The sequence below is a fragment of the Haliaeetus albicilla genome, chromosome Z (assembly GCF_947461875.1).
Source record: "Haliaeetus albicilla chromosome Z, bHalAlb1.1, whole genome shotgun sequence".
Lineage (NCBI taxonomy): Eukaryota > Metazoa > Chordata > Aves > Accipitriformes > Accipitridae > Haliaeetus > Haliaeetus albicilla.
This window is the reverse complement of record NC_091516.1, coordinates 41,112,488-41,130,200: the sequence shown is the minus strand read 5'-3', so window position 1 is coordinate 41,130,200 and position 17,713 is coordinate 41,112,488. Positions and strand designations below refer to the sequence as shown.

The window sequence follows — 17,713 nt, the reverse complement described above, 5'->3', positions numbered from 1 at the left end:
GTGTGAGCGTTTGCCCGCCTCCAGCCTGTGGTCCAAGCACCCGGTGTGATTTCCATGCTGGATGCAGCCAGCCTATGAGTGCCGTGAGGAACGTGAACAGATAAGAAGCTTGCCTCTTGACTGGCCCAGCCCAGAGTCAGGAGATGGTGCACAAGGCACTGGTGTTGCCAGTAACTGACGTCCCCCGGCTCCCATCCTTGCTTCCCCCAGCTAGCTTATCAGAGTGTGACCCAATGCGATGCACCAGAGGTTATTGCTCTTCAAAAGGTAGCAGGAAATTAGCCTTGGGGGCAAAGGTGATCTGCTCCTTTTGTATTTCAGTCAAAGTAAATGCAGGACGGGGTCAGAACACCCGTTTCACTCCCCAGCTTCTTGTGCTTAAGGAGAGTTACAGCTCATCGTGCCCAACCATACTGGTTTTTTTGCTGCTGCCAGTCCTCTTTTGCTGTGCAGCCAGACTTCCCTGCAAGATACGGGAATTTAAGGAGTCAGATCCATCATCCATTGCTGGTCTCCTAAGGGGGCACACAAACATATGCAACACTGCCTTCACAGAGGTGCAGAAATGTAACTTTTAACCCTTTTATAATTTTATTCTTGTCCTTCCAGCTCACATCCCCTGCACCACCATTTTTTACCTCGCCTCAATCACTGCAGTCCTCTTTTTTTCTTTTCTTTGGACAGGAGATCTTTGCGCCACACGTAAAACTTAGTCTGTGCTTCTGCTGTCCATATGCTCAGCTGCTTTCCTTCTCCCCGTCTGCCTCAGATCCCTTCTCTTCTCCTACACTCTCACCCAAGCACTGCCCCTGTTGTGCCTCCCTGTGATTCTCTGCTGTCCTCAGTGATTTTCCCAGATCAAGCCCTTGGCCCCAGCCTTGAACACCACATGTGATCCCCACCTCTCCCCCACCCAAACCTTCCCTCCATGACACCTCTCTGCTCTTCCAGCTCAGACCTGAGGTGTCACACAGCCATGGCTGCTCACTCTGACTCTTGCTCCTGCAATCTGAGACAATGTGCCTCATCTTTTCCCCGCTCTCTCTGTCCTTTGTCAAGCTAGATATCTCTGTCTGTCTCACAGTTTAAACATCCCTCAGGGAAAGAAAATGGACGCTGTCTCCATTCTGCAACTCTGGCTTGCCCCAATAACTTCAGTGAAGTTAGGCAGATGGACAACAGCTTCAAATCTCTGCTCTGCCTTTTACAAGATCAGCTGATGACCACGCAGTTCTGCTGCTATTTTAAGCCTTAATCTCCTTGTTCTGTAGCTAAATGCTGGCAACAGAGAACACGGATGTGTTGCTACCTCCTTGCACATCCATGCTACAGTTCCTGTCTCTGTGTAGGTGGGCCATCGTGCAGTGCTTGGGAAACCAGGGGTCCCACTCCAATACAAAATGTTACTGTTGAATTTCAATTGCACTTGGCTCTGCCCCCCCCTTAATTGCGCTACAAGCAGAGTGGAGAATAGAAATGCACTCTGAAGTCTCACCCTATAATGATTTGAACAAGGACACAAAGGCCTTATGCATGGTGGTTTTCAACTTCATTCTTCAACTAGCATTTAAGTGAAAGTACTAGATGCAGGGTCCCTTAAGAGTTGGCACAGCACTCTGTGCATGGCAACACAACCATAAATACAAGCAGCAATCTGTTTACATTTCATTCAGACACAGAGCCTACTCAGATGTAAACAACCTTAAGCTTTGTTTTAGACTGTGTTTTGCCTTGGGTCCAGTTATAAATTAAATACCATAATTTATTTGAAGTGCTCCCTTTAAGAAAACAAGAAGTTATGCACTCCACTCTGGCTCCAGTTCAGGTAACATGGGGAGTTGCATTTATGTCTGCAGGATTTCACTGCACTTTTCAACTGAAACCCGAGAGCACCCTAAAGTGACTAGTGTTTTCAGTACCTGGCTTTTTTTATTTAAAATTTCCTTCAGTTAGTGACATTAGCAGAGCATAGTGCCACGTTTTGTTACCCACCTGTCCCCCGAGAGACCACAGCTGGCAGGTGGCAGACCCCCATGATCCTGGGCATACAGACTGACATACACGCAAGCTCGTCTAATGGCAGGTGTGTCCCTGCAGCAGTGTCATGGTGTCCTCTTCTGCATGGACCCTCAGCATCCCCTGGTGGGTGAGGGCTGTGGGGCACACGGCCAGACAGGCGTCTGCAACAGCAGGGACTGAGGGACCCTGGGGCACAAGTGGGGCCAGGGAGCACAGCAATGGGTTGCTGCCAATACCCAGGCCTGGGGGTGTTGTGGGGATACGGCACAAGCCCTGGGGTAATGCAGGTTGTTGCAAAGCCAGCAAAAGTGCTTGCAAATCCACATCACCCATCTCTCTGCCTTGTCTTTGCTCTTCAAATCTTTTACAAAGTTCTTCAAATGTCCCCAATAACTTCAGTAAACTCGATTTGCCTGAGCAAAACTGCAGCCACTTCAGAAGAGGACATGCCCCCAGAAGGATCTGAGGCACTATTAATTATAAATGCTTGTCAGAGATCAGTGAGCTACCTATTTGGGCAGCTGGCCAGCAAATGGCAGGCCTTTCAAGCCAGGCACATCCAAACTGCATCAGCAACAAGCAGCTGTTTCTATGAAGAAAGACGTGCACAATGTACAGATGTTTTCTCGAGGACCACAACAGCCTGCTTTCTATTTTAGGCCCTTGGCAACAGCTGCAGCCTTCTAGGGGAGCACACTGTGGAGCTTCACTGTGGAACTTCACTGATCTGGGCAGCCATCCCATGCTGTGGAGGGAGCCGGCAGGCCGCGATGGGCACAGGATGTCTCCGACTGGTTGCAGCACAGCTCATCCTGCCCCAGAGAGCAGGCAGGCACCGTGGTGAAGGAAAACAGGTCTGCTTGGCCACAGGTTGTGAGTGAGGACTGGGTGCATCTCTTCCTTTGCTGGCGAGTGCTGGTGGTGTTGGGATGGAGTTGGAGCTGGCTGTCCTTGGGAGGAAGGTGTGGGGCTGTCACCAGCTGCTCCTTCACCTTTCAGACCATCTGCAGCTCCCAAGAGGACAGCCAGGATTGCCATCCACGCCACAGCCTCCAGCTCCATTGTGCCCAGGCTACGGTCTCTGTGTGCAAGAGCTTCCTCCTGTGCAAAGCCTTCAGACCCCACCATCTTGTTCAGCAAACCAGCAGTAACCAGTGGATAAAAACGACTGGTCATGCACCATGTTTGGAGCTACAGCATTCCTGCTAGACACTGATCACAGGCAGGTAACCCACCGCTCTCCTCCGGCCAGGCACACTGACAAAGACACAGTGCCATCAGCTGGGTGTTTGCTGCCTAGAGCCCAGACGACTTTCCTACCAGAAGGCAGGGGCTTCATATAACCACATCTTTTGTGCTCAACAAGCTCTCTGTGGCAGACAACAGTAGATGCAGAGTGTGTGCCTGCCCTAGGGGAGCAGGGCAAACTGGTCTGCAGAGCAAAAACAGGATTAGGAGGCCTTGAGCCCTTTAAGAGGACAGTGGCTGATCCTTGCTATGAAGCAGCTTTAGGGACCCTTGCATCCTCCATGGCGTGCCCCACCATCCACCAGTGCTTACCTGCTGTCTAAAGGCAGGCATGGCAGCAACGGTGCCCCTGGCAGTAAAGCCTTTGCCCACAATTTGCTTTGGGAACCTCTTAAAAGGAAAGGGGACGTCCATGTAGCAAGTTGGAAAAGCAGTATTCCTTAACTTTTAATGGCCAGAGGAGTGCAGCCGACCATACAGACCAGCAAAGTGCAGCCAGCCTTGAAAACCTCATTTTCTCAGGTGTGCTTGCTTTTATGCCATGTGAAAAAGTTCCCTTTCTCTGCTTTTTCTCCTGCTGCTGCTTCTGCTCCTACCCGGTTTATCTCCTCACTCTGCCTGTCTTCTTTTTGCTCCTGGCTAGCTGCAGGGCTTCTCAAAATCTAGTTTTAAAATGTGAAGCGACTTCTGGACTGTGTGGCTCTGGGCCAAGCCTTCATAGGCGGTGGCTAAGAAAATGTACTTATTCACTGCTCTTTGACATGGGTCAAAGATTATTCCAACAGGCACTTTGGCATGAGAGGAGCAACTTCAGAAACTGACACAATCATGTGATTTGAAGAACTCAGCCTTCATCTTCATGAATGGCTGACTCCTGAGCAATATACTTAACTTTCTTTTCGCGTAATGGGTCTTTCATTTCTTTCCAGCAGCTCTCATGAACTCCCTTGGCTCTGCTTTGTTTGAGTGGTGTATATGGGTATATCCTACCTATATAGATATATCTTGTACCCTGAAGAGTTTCTCCCTCTCTTGGGGCAGGGGGAGGTAGAAAAAATTCACAGTAGTTAAGCGAAATTGAAGGCCAAACTCAACTGAGAGGGGTTCTTTTGAACACAACAGAAAGAGTCAGCAGTAGGAGAACAAAGTTCACAGCGGGGCAGGGTCCCAGAGATGGCACAAGCTTGGTGCTGTGCCAAGGCACTGATGTGCTATCAGAGAGCTGGTACCAGCACAGGGCAATGGCCTGCCGTTAACAGAACTGGTTTTACTAGGCTTGGATGCTCCCTTTTATTACCCCCACAGCTCATGCATTTTAATGTAAGGCCAGTTTCCTGGGATGGAGGATGGCTATTTTTTTTCAGTCATAGTTACCATGAGCTCTGTGACAATTTGTGACACTGGAAGTGGTATTTTCTGTAGGCTTAAGTGTACCCTAAATGTGCACAAGCCTTCTCTGTTCAGCTTCCTCTGCAGCTATATACAGTTTTTATTATCGCCCTAGTGACCTGAAGAAGACAACGACCCAGGACACAGCTGTGAGTGTCTCTGTGATACTTCTGGCACCATGGCATGGGCTGGGAGCCAGGGGGTTTAGGAGCCTGCCCCGAGGGAAATACGCTCTGACAGTGACGGACGAAGGAGCTGCCTTAAAATACAGGTGTGCAATAGTATGTAGTGTACATGGGAGGGTCACACAGGGTAGCAATATTGAGAGTATGAAACTTATGTGTATGGGACTAAGAAGTAGGAGAGAAAATAAATGTGGAATTTAACAGTAAAAGGTACTCTGGAGAAGAACACAAGGTGTCTAACTGATTAGCTTAGGTATGATTTTTCTCTCACGTCTTCAGAAATTTTTTAAAGCAGGTTTTGGGGCACATGCAGATAATAACCTTTGTAAGAACATGTGGAATGCCAGGAGCGTGTACAGGCCCTTTCACTGAAAACATAAAATTAATCTGCACAGGGCAGGATGTTTAGTTCTTCTGGAAAAGGCTGTGGTTCAGCGGCAGGCCGGCAATATTCCCCCCCCCCAAGCTACAGGACTGCCTGCTGGGGAGCCTGTTGTGCATCCATTGACTTCCCAGCTAACTGCTCACAGAAGTCTGGTCTCTACAGAGGCAAAAAGCAAAACCTCCAAATCCAAATGTTGTGGCTGATCAAGGAGATGCTCCATGCCACATGTCTTTTTTTTTCTTATTTTCCCTCTCCCTCAGAAATATCCAGGGCTTGAACTCCAGGCTGCATTGAGCAAGGGAGAGGGAGCCAGCACAGGCACTCTGCTGTCTGGTGCAGTGTGTGTCCTGAATGGATTCAGGCTCCAAGCTTTTCTGAAACAGTGATGATGTCAAGTTGGAGAGGGGGTGAAAAAGATTTCACCCTGCTTATCCTGATTATTGTGTACCAAGTGCTGATGGTGGTTTTTACACCAACTACACCAAACTCCTTTCCTCCCTCCTCGCAATTCAGTGCCACTAAAGACAGATTCTCCACTGACTTTCAGTGCTTTAAATGAGGAAAATATTATTTAAAAAGCTTCAGAACTTGATTTGACACCTTATTTACACTGGCATGGAAGTATTACTAAGTGAAGAGCAATTCAATCTCAGTTCTTTTTTGTTTGTTTGTTTTTCATTCTAGGTTTTTTTTTTTTTTTTAAATGAATGCCTTAGTGCATATAAAACCAGCAATGCAGTAGATTTTAATGTGTGTTCCAGGGGAGGAAAATCAATTGTTCAAGTCTCAGAACACATTTTACCCTCCCCCCTTTCTAACTGGAAGACTACTAAGAAAATTAATCAAAAATCAAAGCCCTACAATACTAAGTACATGTATATAACACACAGTTCTTTTCTCAAAGCAATGTTTCTGTGTACATTCTAGTTCTATGGTTGCAGAGCCTGTTGAAACAATAAAGCAGATTTGATAGGCACAGTCTTTTCTGCATGCACATAAATAAAACCTCACTGTGTTTCCTTCAGTGCAGTGGCTAACTGATTCAACGGACAGTGGGAAAGCCTGTTCTCCTCTGCCCACTGTCCTCTGTTGTTGATACGAAGCAGAACACTCTGAGAGAGGTGCACCTTTACCATTTTGGGAATACCAGAGGGCATTTTAATCAAAATTTCTCAGTTCAGGTCTTCAACTGCAGCTAATATTTTCTTTGTTTAAAAAAAAAAAAAGTTCAAAGTTGTTAGTGGGGAGAAGGAAATTGCACAAATCTTATTTTCTTGAGTCATGACAGAAGCACTGCAGTAATTAAATTTAATATAATGAGCCATCACCAGACTGACTTCTGAGGCTTTGGTGTTCATGAAGGTAATGAAGCAATAACCAAGCGCTGAAGGAGCAGCACTGTCACGATCTCTTTGCCCATCCACAGTGACTCCCAGGAAGCCCTGGCTGGGCATGGCCCATGAAAACCCACTTATACAGCCTCGCTATTTTCAGGTAGCTTGCTGGGAAGAAAGCCAGGGAAGTCTATTGTTCTTAGATCGCTTGGGCAGAGCAGGTCCCATACACCTAGGCATCCAGGCTTCTCTGCTGCTTCACTGGTCTTCCTCTGACTGACTGGTTGTGCTGGTCATTTCTGACCTGCTCAAAAAGAAAAAAAAAAAAAATTGATGCAGCAAGAAAAGAGCTGCATGTGTCGATGAGCAGCCTGTTGGAGCAGTTTGTCTGGGACTCAACCCTTGCTTTGGTACATGCCCACACACATACCCTCAAAAGCACAAGCAGCCTCCAGGTCGACGGTGCGAGTAAGCTGCCTTGTTTTTTTAAGACACAAAAAGAAGGCCTTTTCAAAATAACAGGTCATGGTGACTTTGAGCTGCGCAAGGAGGAGGGGTTAGTTAATGCCACAGCCACACCAAATTGCACATAAGTAACTCCGATGTCTGTAGCAGTCATCACAGGGTCCAGCCCTTCTCAAAGCCAGCACAAAGCAAATATACTGTGTTATAAAGGCCATCCATAGCCGTCTTCCTACATTATTATTTTTGCTAGCTTGGTTTCTCAGAGTTTTAGTATCAGTTTTAACTACTTCCAAGCCTTCTTCCATACAGAAAGGCAACAACCTGCTGCGTCGTCCTCACATGATATGTAGATGTATCTGGCACTGCAAGCAAATATAAGTACTGCAGTCCAACTATTGCTTGACAAAAATACAAACAATCTTATAATATATAAGATATATTATACAAATAATCTTATACTTGGAGCTGGAAGAAAAGAATATGAATACTATGATTCTCCAGAGCTTCAAGGTAATAAGCACTTCTAGGAGGTGACCAGGTAAGGCTAAATCTTGCTTTATGCTTCAGGGGTTAAACTGTAAGGAAGCAGTACATTTGGTGCCAGAAGGAAGTTGCTCTGAGGCAAAATCCTTCCTTAAATTTCTAACTTCTGTTTTAAAGACAAATTTGATAAATAGATGTGTCTAATTTACTATCCTGTGTGGAGACAGATTAAATCCAACCTCTACTTGTATTATTCTGTGATTACTCAAGATGGTCCATTCTTGTTTTAGGGAGCTAAAGCTTCCTCCTCTGACTTCTTCCCGTTGTTTCCTTTGAGTGTTCTTCCTGTAACATCTCTTTTTGGCCTAAAATAACCTAAGAGCCTTAACTTGGTAGATATTCTTTTTGCCCTCTAGCATCCTGCCAGCAGCATTTTTACTCATACATTAGCTTAATGACCATCTGCTTGTCAGGTAGCCTACCTAACAGGGTTTCTGTCCAGGACCCAGGTTCCCAAGGGCTGACAAGGATCCGCACATGTTCCTGCCATGTTCCCCGATTTCCCAGTGTCGAAAGCAGTAATATGTCATTACAGGTTCCTTTAGGGCCAATTCTAATAATCTGAAATATTTATTCTTACCAGTCCTTCCTCTTTTAAAAATCTCCCACCATGGAAAAAAAGAAAATGAACAACTCTAGAGAAAAATCTTCTTAGCAGATATTTTGTTGCTCAATTTATGTTCACAAGAGTGCTGAAAGAACCTATAAAACTGTGGCATTATTTCCCAATGGTGACCTTTCCCTTGCATTTGCAGTTTTGAAATGAGACAGCATATAGGAAGATGTGTGGTTGGATCTTTCTACATAATCTAGACCTGCAATTAAGAAGTGGGCCCACAACTTCAGAAATCAATTTAACCACCCACCCCAACACACTGCAAAAGGTTTCAGAGCCAAATGTGCCCCTTCCTGAGGCTGGCGTTACTGGCACCCTGGGTCTCTGACCACAGGCACTACTTCTGACCCAGCTGACAACTCCTCTCCCAGGCCAAGACATTAAAAATCCTTTTGAATTTTACTATTTCATTGCTAAACTGTTTGGGGGAAACAGCATTGATGCCTCTTATCTTTGATTCATGGAGTTACGGTCATGGCAAGTCTGCAGTCTCCATAAGAAGTTGTCTTTAGAAATGTAGGCACTAAGTTCACTTTAAGAGGCATAGCTGTCTTCTTGAAAAGCTTCAATATGTTTTTACCTTTGGGAACATATGATAGGTAAGTCCTGTTCTAAAAGAATGTCACTGCTTAAGAAGATGAAACCACTCCCCAACTTTCAAACCCCTCGCTGCCAGTCTGGTATGAAACAGGAAGGTTGTGCACGAAGGGAGGATGGCCAGAGGGGTTGCAATGGAGCAGGCACAGTTATCATTTGGACTTGCAGCTTTCCCGTTCACCACCACCAGCCATGTCCCCCAGCAGCTACAGGCTGCTGACTTCTGTAGCGGTAGCCATGCACTGTGCTCCAAGCAGTGTGAAACTGTTCCAAGAGATTTATGGGGTCTCCTCAATCCAAAGGCTGTTGGGAGTTTTCTATTCAGGACCAGCAAAATCAGCAGGCGTGCAAGGCAGAGCCAGACCTTCTGCTGTGGGTAGCCAGTGGGCATGTCCTGGTCCCAGCAGTGAGTGTTTTTCCTGCAGCTATAAGGCTCCTTGCCTCTTGACAGCCTGAGGTGTGGCATGCCAGACATGTTTTTTCTTCCTCTGCTTTCAAACAAAGGTTTTGAATGGAAACTACTACTACAGGCTGCGGGTGTTAACTGGAACAAATAAGATATCAGGTACCTGGAAGGCATGATAAATGTTTCAACTGCAGCCAAGGCCCATCCCGTGGCAGGTAACGTAGCCCCACGAGACCTCTGGATGGAGCTGGGAAGACTGGAGCTACGCCTCTTGGCAGGTCACACCACCTCGCTGCTTCTGCATTGCCTCTTGCCCTGCGTTTGTACAGTGCTGCTGATGGAGCAGTTAAAACCTTGGCGAGACAGGGCTCACGGAGGCATAAAAGCCTTTCAAGAGATACCCTCAATGGTAGGTGGCAAAATCTCCCCACTGTGATAAATTCCCCATGCTGGAAGTGGGCTCCTGTCGCTCTGCACCCAGTCTGACAAGCGTTGCTTGTTACTATTGGCACAGCGCTCAAAGCTGCTGTAACACCATGAAGCTACACTTCAGCCCAGCGGCTGTTTTACGGCTGTATGCCTGTAAAACATCATCATTATGAAACGACCCTTTCTTTCCAACACTGCGGTGAGACAATTTTTTTTTTCCATTTTTAAAATTGGATTAGTGAGCTCCGAGATGAAGCAAAGCAGCCTTACAGGATCTCTAACCGAATACGGATTTGAAACAGCGCGGTGATGTAACATGCATCATTGCAATTGTTGCAGCGTTGCAACGGTACCTCACGCCCAGCTCAGAGCGCCGGCTGCCGGCTCCGCCACCCTGCAACGGGCAGCGGGAGGCGAGCGCCGGGGCTGCGCCGGGCCCAGGGCCCGCAGCTCCCCCGGAGATCACCGGGGGTTTCGGGGTGCCTGCCCCCGCCGCGGAGCTCGGCACCGGCCTCGGGGTGGAGATACCTTGCTCTCTCCTGCCCCCCCGCGGCGTGCTGGCACGCCTGACACAGGCGGCGTGTGCGCTCCAGCCCCCGCCTCCCGGCCCACGGACGAAGGCAAGCCACAGACACCCGCCAGCTCGGCCCGGCCCGGCCCGGCCCGGCCCGGTCCCCGCCGCCCCGCTCCCGCGCCCGCGCCCCTCCCCGGCTGGTGCCGGGACTCGAACCGGCGGCATCCAGCGCAGCCCACGGGCGCCCAGTTTCCCTTCGGCTGTGGGCTCTGACTGCGCATGCTCAGAGGCCCCTCCCCGGGAGGGGAGGCGAGGCGCACGTGCCGTCGGCGTGCGCAGAGGGGGGACGGGGGAAGAGGGAGCTGAGAGCAGCGCGCATGCGCAGGAGGCGCGGCAGCGTCCCGGCGCGCATGCGCTCGTGGGCGGGGGCGGGAGCGGGAGCGGAGCGGGGCGGGGCGGGGCGGGGCAGTCTACCCGCAGGGCGGCGGAGGCCGTTAATGGTTGTGCCCCGCGGCCGGGCGCTGCCGCTGGTCCTGGCTTCGCTCCCTCCCTCATCATGGACGAGCAGAGAGTGAGTGCTGGCGGCGGGAGCCTGCTTCCCCGCGGGCCGGGCCGGAAGGCGGGCGTGCCCTCCCTCAGCTGGCCGTGCCGCCGGGCTTCGGCGGGGTGGCTGCGGCGAGTGGCGGGGCGGCTGCCGCTGGCAGGCGCCGAGGAGGGGGCGTTTCCCCGGGGTGTCGGCGTTGCCGCGGCGTTGGGCCCGGCTGCCTGAGGAGAGGGGCGGTGGCTGAGGAAGTTGAACGTTACCCGCTGCGTTGTGGGAGGGCGGCGAGGCGGGAAGGGCGCTTGACTCCCGGGATCGCTGTGAGAGTTGCGGGAAGCCTCCGCCTGCGGAGAGGTACGGGAGCGGAGAGCCCAGCGAGAGGGGCTTCTGCGTGCCCGCTTGCTTCGGGCGCTGGCGTGACCGCTGCAGTTGCCGCATCTTAACCAAGTACGGCTCTGGTGGAGAGCTCTTCCACACTGTGTATTGCTGTCATAAGTAATTAGGGTGCGTACATAGGCCCGTCTGTTTCCCATTGATGTAATCCTTGTGTTGAAGGGAACTAATTAGTAAAAGCGTTTTGTAGTGTTTTGGGTTTTTTTCCCTCTGGCTGCTGCCCTATAATTCCCTCCTTCCATTACTTGCCATCTGCCCCCTGAGGGAATTCACTGAGGAGCAGAGATGTGCCTGGCCAAAGGCTGGGCTTTCTAAAAATGATACTCTCTGCAAAAAGTTCTGACTCAGCCTTTAGGCGTTCAGTCTAGCAGTCCAAAAGGGCTTCTGTTACTGTCTCTCTGAAGACTGTGCTTTTCTTAGCTTGGAAACTGGTTTGTGAGTGGGGTCTGGATAACTAGCAGTACTAATGGCTCGAACTTTACAGATCGCAGATGCTTGCTATTTTAGTTAAGTGCTTGTGCAATGCCACTTTGTAGTCATCTATGCTTTGGAAGTTGAGATGTGAAATGCCAAAAAAGTATGTTTCTGGTAGATACTATGTGAATTTGAGTATGTCTGCCCTTGCCTGCTTTATGTGAGGTTAGTCTCTTGGAGAAGGGGCTGCGGCTTTTGTGAGTGCTCTCGATGGATGTTCCTGAGTGGCGTCATTGATCACATTTGAATTTCATTGCTGCTCAGAGGTTCTGAATACAGTAGTAAAATTGCAGTTGATGTTGTATTTTACAATATTTTGTCTGTTAATTTGGTATTGTCACCTGTATTGCCTTAAGCACTCCTTCAAACTCTGGCAACTTCAATGTATGGACAGGTACAGAAGACTAAATTAATGGAGGCTGAGTAAGTATGGCCTCTTGTTTGAAATTCAGTCTGCATGTGAAGGTTAGTATGATACAGGATTTTGTCCTAGGCCCGAGGCTGCTTCAGAAACTCTGTTCTGCATCCAGTCCTGTCATAAGACTTTGGTATGATCTTGAGCAAGTTGATAACTTGCTTCTTAAACAGAACTGATGTAATTGTTTAATTTATCAAAGTTTACTCTTTAACTTTTATGAGATGCCCATCTGCTTCAACAGGTGGTATGTGATGTTGGTTACTAGCCCTTCAAAGAAGGGTATATTGTCTACTTTCATGCTGCTGGCAAGACTATAAGCCACCACATATAGAAGGGCTTCCTGTCCTTTTTCATATCCTTTTATGTTCTTTATCCTGTGTGTATCCACACTGTTGCTTTACGAATGCCATTCTTTTTTTTTTTCTGCAAAGGGTGTATTAGATCAGAGAATAAGAATAGGACATAAAAGTGAAGAGCAGTAGGAAGCTCGCTGTCGTGGTTTAACCCCAGCCAGCAACTAAGCACCACACAGCTGCTCACTCACCGCCCTCCCCCCCCCCCCCCAGAGTGGGATGGGGGAGAAAATTGGGAAAAGAAGTAAAACTTGTGGGTTGAGATAAGAAGAGTTTAATAGAACAGAAAAGAAGAAACTAATAATGGTAATGATAACACTAATAAAATGACAACAGTAATAATAAAAGGATTGGAATATACAAGTGATACACAGTGCAATTGCTCACCACCTGCTGATCGATGCCCAGTTAGTCCCCGAGTGGCGATCCCTCCACCCCCACTCCTCCCAGTTTATATACTAGATGTGATGTCCCATGATATGGAATACCCCGTCGGCCAGTTGGGGTCAGCTGCCCTGGCTGAGTCCCCTCCCAACTTCTTGTGCCCCTCCAGCCTTCTTGCTGGCTGGGCATGAGAAGCTAAAAAATCCTTGACTTAGTATAAACACTACTTAGCAACAACTGAAAACATCAGTGTGTTACCAACATTATTCTCCTACCTAACTCAAAAACATAGCAATATACCAGCTACTAGGAAGAAAATTAACTCTATCCCAGCTGAAACCAGGACACTCACTGATAGCAGCAAAAATTAATTCTGTACAAAAACACGCCATAATGTTTTGGAAATGAATTTGGAACTGACCTCATGAAACATATGCTGGCCAGAGAGAAAACTAAAAGAAAATTACTTGTAATGGGATTCTACGAAATACTACATCCATCAGTGGGCAATAGATTTAAATTTCCTTCAGTGTAGAAATACTAAGAAGTTTGTTGAGTTTGGTGCTGTTATAATTCTTTTATGAAGTAACTTAGAATGTAAGCCTCAAGTGCTGCTTATGTTGGTAATTTTTCTAGCACCCTTTTTGCTACAAGTAGCACCTTTTCAGAAATTCCCATTAAAGGAAGAAATGGCAACAGTGCAGTGTTTTGAATTTGGCATGTGTCTTGGTATGTTTGGAAGAAAATCTATTTATTACATATTAGTGATTAGAAAATTATATTAGATAATATTGTATGTTAGTGATTCCTAAAAGCTGACTTTCTGTTCTGGTGGCTTGTGCATAGGTGTCTAAGAAAAATTCTCTCTACTGCTGGTGGATGTTTTTAGGCCTCTTGCATCTGCGTTTGTAGAAGCTGTCTAAACTTGTTTGAGTTTTACCAAACCTGGTGGAATTTCTGTTTGGTGAAATTGGTAGCTTGCTTAAAAAGAGCTGTAGTGATCTCTGTTTGGTCTGTTGACTTTAACTTTAGATGTAGTGGAAAACCTTATTTGACAGCTATCTTCCAGTTGCTGCCATATATTTGGTTGTGTAAAGGCTTTTTAAGCATTCCTCACATGTAGATCTTTTCCTTTAATGGCATGTAGCTTATAAAAACCAAAAACATTGTTCAGTACTATGTACAAGAAGACTAATTTTTTTCCATGTGGTGCAACCAAGTAAGCCCTAAAATCCTAGCTGAAAGAGGATTGAGAGTTTTCTTGTTCATCCAAATTGACAGTTATGTTTATAGGATCTAAGGCTTAACTGTGGGCTGTCTGACATGCGAAAACAATTGCCTCTGGTCAGTATTGAATGCAGAAGCAGCTGGTTGGACAATGGTGTTTCATCTCCCATTCTGATGTGTACAAAATTGTCATTAAACATGTTCAGTTTTAACCAGAGAATGCAAAGATTCTGTCATGAAGTGATCAAGACTCTTTGTTTCTGAAAGAAGCCAATCTGGTTTTGTTTCTCTTCCTCAGAGTCCTAATTTCAGTCGTTGCTAGCTGGTCCATTACATCTTTACGGAACACCATCACAATGCCTGTGGTAAAAGCAGTAAAATTTCACTTTCCGTTGCTAGTGGTTTAACTCTGTGAGCGTGATGCTATACAAACAGGCAGTGGGCCAGAGTACCAATAAATTCATCATTGCAGGTTCATTGAAAACTGCTGAAGAAGGGGTCAGAAGAAACAGGTACAAGCATGGCTTAGGACTAGTGGAGAGATTCCTTGTATGGGATGTAGTGTCAAGGTTTGCTGTGGATGTTGTGAAAGGATAAAGTATTTTTCTTGCTTTTAGCAAACAAATGTGATCTAAGTAGTAAATAGTTATTAAGAAATTGGGCGGGACCTCTGCAACATCTTTTTGGTGGTCTGGCTGTTTTTAAGGTGTGCTTATTAGTTCCCCATGACTCGATTTCCTAAATGTTGTCAAGTAACAATGTTAAGCAGAGCAACTTGAAACTTTGAGCCAAATCTAGCATTTTAGAGTCAGATTTGTTTCTAGAACTTATTATCAACCAGCCTGAGTTACCTTCTCACCTTTTCCTTTATTTTTACTTACGTATGTTGATCTGTTTTTGTCTAATTCTTAGAATGTGTGACTGACTACTGAACAAATTTAGACTTGGTAGTCTTATTTAATTTAAAAATGCATTTTGATGTGCTTAACAGTTTTGCCCGCTTAGTATATGTTTTGTAAGCTGAATCTACTGCTTTTTAATAGCTGGAGTAGTACACCGCAGAAATCACGTTGATTCTCTTTCTCAGCTTTCAGTAAGCTTTCCACTTTGAGGTCACTTTTAATTGGAACATATAAATTATTTGCCAAAATATTTTACCTCTTGTAGAATAAGTTTACAAATCACTGTTACGGATCTATTCTGTGTAAACTGTTAGCTTAGTTATTTAACACTAGCTTCTTCTGACAATAGAAAATGCTATTTTTTCTTCTGGGTTAACTTTTACCAGTTGTTTTTTTTTTTTCTTGTTCTCTTATTTGATTGCACAAGCACTAACTTTCTCATCTGGAGAATTTTCATATGGCAGTGTGGTGCCAGTAGGTAGTCTGGGTTAGATGGCTCGGGAGTGGTATTAACATGGGTAGCAAAACATGTGAAACAGTGGTGTATCATAAGACACATTCTTGATTTCTCTTACGCTAACAACTGGAGATCTTTAGTTTGGTGGAATGCTTCTTAGACATGTGATACTCTTTCTCTTTTCTAACAAAATGTATTTCCTGATCCCATCAGAATAAGAGTTGAATTCACCACAACTGGAATGTGTATGATGAATTTCCATATATGTTGAAATGGTGATGGTTAAAAAAATTACAAGGTTCTTTTACAACTTCTTTCACTTGTTTTTGTAATTTTAGGAGACTCTGCAAAGGATTGTATCTACTCTAGCGAACAAAAATGATGAAATTCACAACTTCATTGACATGCTGAACCATACCATAAAAAATGTTCAGGTATGTATATTAAGGCTTATAGATTGTAGCTGAGAGGGGAGCGACTGTTTTGTCAATCTCAAACTGGGTAGTGTGTAAGGGATGGGCTATGAGAATCAAGTTTAAATTGTATATGCGTGTTGGAACCAGGTAGGAAAACATTTTTTTTTAAGTCTGTCTCTAGTTGAAAGGTATGGTGGTTTTGCTTTTCATGTGGAAAGCTATTGTAGGATTTGATTTGTCTGGAAGAGAGAATCTGGATTTTGATGCAAGATCCCCGACTCCTGTTTGTTGGAAGTAGTCTTTAGTTTTTTAGACTTGTAGTCTGCTTGGCAGACTGAAAAATGAGACCGTCCTGATACTTGAAAGAAAATTCTTTGCTCTTTCTCTTCAGCAGTTGCAAATTGTTGGGCTTAAGTTAAAAGTCAGACCTAATTTTTCGACCATCTACACTAGAATGAGATTTAGGTTCCTTTAGCCTAGCAATAAGCCATAAGTTGTTTGTTTCATGCTAAAGCTGAGCCAAGTTAACTGCAGAAATGGAGATCACCCAGCAGATCTTTAAGCTGGCTTCTTGAGTGCAGTTTTTAGTATCATATAAAACCATTTTATATGGAACTGGATAAACTACCTCCTTGTAAACATCTAGCAATCTGTATATAATTGTGAGAGGGAAGTCAAGGCCTTTTGGCATGGAACAAAGTTGCCAAGTATGTTGGTCCTGTGCAAGTTTGAGTATCATGGAATTTTCATGAATTTTAGCCTTCAGTGTTGTGATGTAAAGTCTGCTTAGGAGGTGTCCATCATTCCTAATGGTTTTTCCCTTTTGATAAGTTGAGGAGCAGTGACAAGGTATCTAGTGGTCATGGCAAAGCATGTGTTCTGGGTTTGTGTGGCAGGGTGTTTGGTCGCGGGGGAGGGGCTGCAAGGTTTGGGCAAACAATGTGACTTTCAGTCTAAGAGACTAGTCTGCATTGTTTCCAATACAAATTGCAGCAGTTCCAATTCTCTTCTCAGGTAAACTCTTCTAATGTAATCAGCGAGTTGGATGAAGAATTTGATGGTCTGTATTCTATATTGGATGAGATGAAGGGGAGTATGGCCAACGCTATTCAGCAAGAAGAGGCTCATAAAATTCAAGCTCTGCAGGTAACTATAACTACATCTGTAAATCTTTGCAGCTGAGTAGAAGCAGTTTTAAACTGCTATTTTAAATCTCAACTGAAAGTGAGATTTTGGTAGTGTTGCAAGAAATGCAGTAAGTATATGGTAAATGTTCTCTCTGATGTAAGTGCTTCTCTGGTCCCTTCTTCTAGGGTACTTCATGGTCTCTAGCATATTTATGTTCTCAACATTGTTATGTAGAAAGGAGGTGGTATTACTTGTAGACCTTACAGGTGGAGAGTGGCTGCATAGGAGCAGGACTTAGGTATGTTTACTACCTTCAAAGTAATGAACAGCCTCCGGGCTGAAATTGGTTTTTTTCTCCAGTTTGGAATATGAGCATCTGAACCTGTAGACATGCTGAAGGGATTTGCTCAGGCTTGAACTTAAGAGTCAAGAGTCATGCCAGGTACCCTGAGCACAAAGGCTGGTCTCCTGTTGGCAGAACTGGCCATCCTCCACTTGTTAACATCAAGCAAATTGTATATGCACACTGGAAGATGCATGGGAATTGCTTGGGAACAGGTTACACTGGTGCCTGCTACTAAACCTGCTATGTGAACTTTACCAGCTTGTAGTTGTGTAGTTTCATGCAGGAGAATCTTTCCAGTGGGTTTCAGAGAAACAAACAAAAATGTAACTTTGTGAAACATGTATAAGGTCTATGTTTTTCCAGTAGCCTGTTGGCTCTAGCTTTCAAAAAGTCTAGTTGCATGGGGCCAGAGCACAGTTAAATCTTTTAAGCAGAAACTGTTTCTCTAGCTTTGTATTGGGTTTGCGTGGCAATGTTTTGGTAGTGGGGGGGCTACAGGACTGGCTTCTGTGAGAAGCTGCTGGAAGCTTCCCCTGTGTCTGAC

At 45.8% G+C, this 17,713-nt stretch overlaps 1 protein-coding gene across 7 annotated transcripts in view; it reads left to right on the top strand.

Moving 5' to 3' along the window:
* Positions 1 to 10,545: 10,545 nt before the first annotated feature.
* FSD1L (fibronectin type III and SPRY domain containing 1 like) overlaps positions 10,546 to 17,713 on the top strand; it is a 37,212-nt gene continuing 30,044 nt past the window's right edge. For 6 of the 7 annotated variants that reach the window (XM_069776638.1, XM_069776636.1, XM_069776634.1 and 3 more), the window contains exons 1-3: positions 10,546 to 10,701; positions 15,618 to 15,713; positions 16,710 to 16,841. In XM_069776638.1, coding sequence (XP_069632739.1) covers positions 10,687 to 10,701; positions 15,618 to 15,713; positions 16,710 to 16,841 — 243 coding nt within the window. In that variant the 5' untranslated portion in view covers positions 10,546 to 10,686. Of the gene's footprint in view, positions 10,702 to 11,894; positions 11,962 to 15,617; positions 15,714 to 16,709; positions 16,842 to 17,713 lie in introns of all 7 variants that reach the window. The other variant, XM_069776635.1, reaches the window with a different exon arrangement.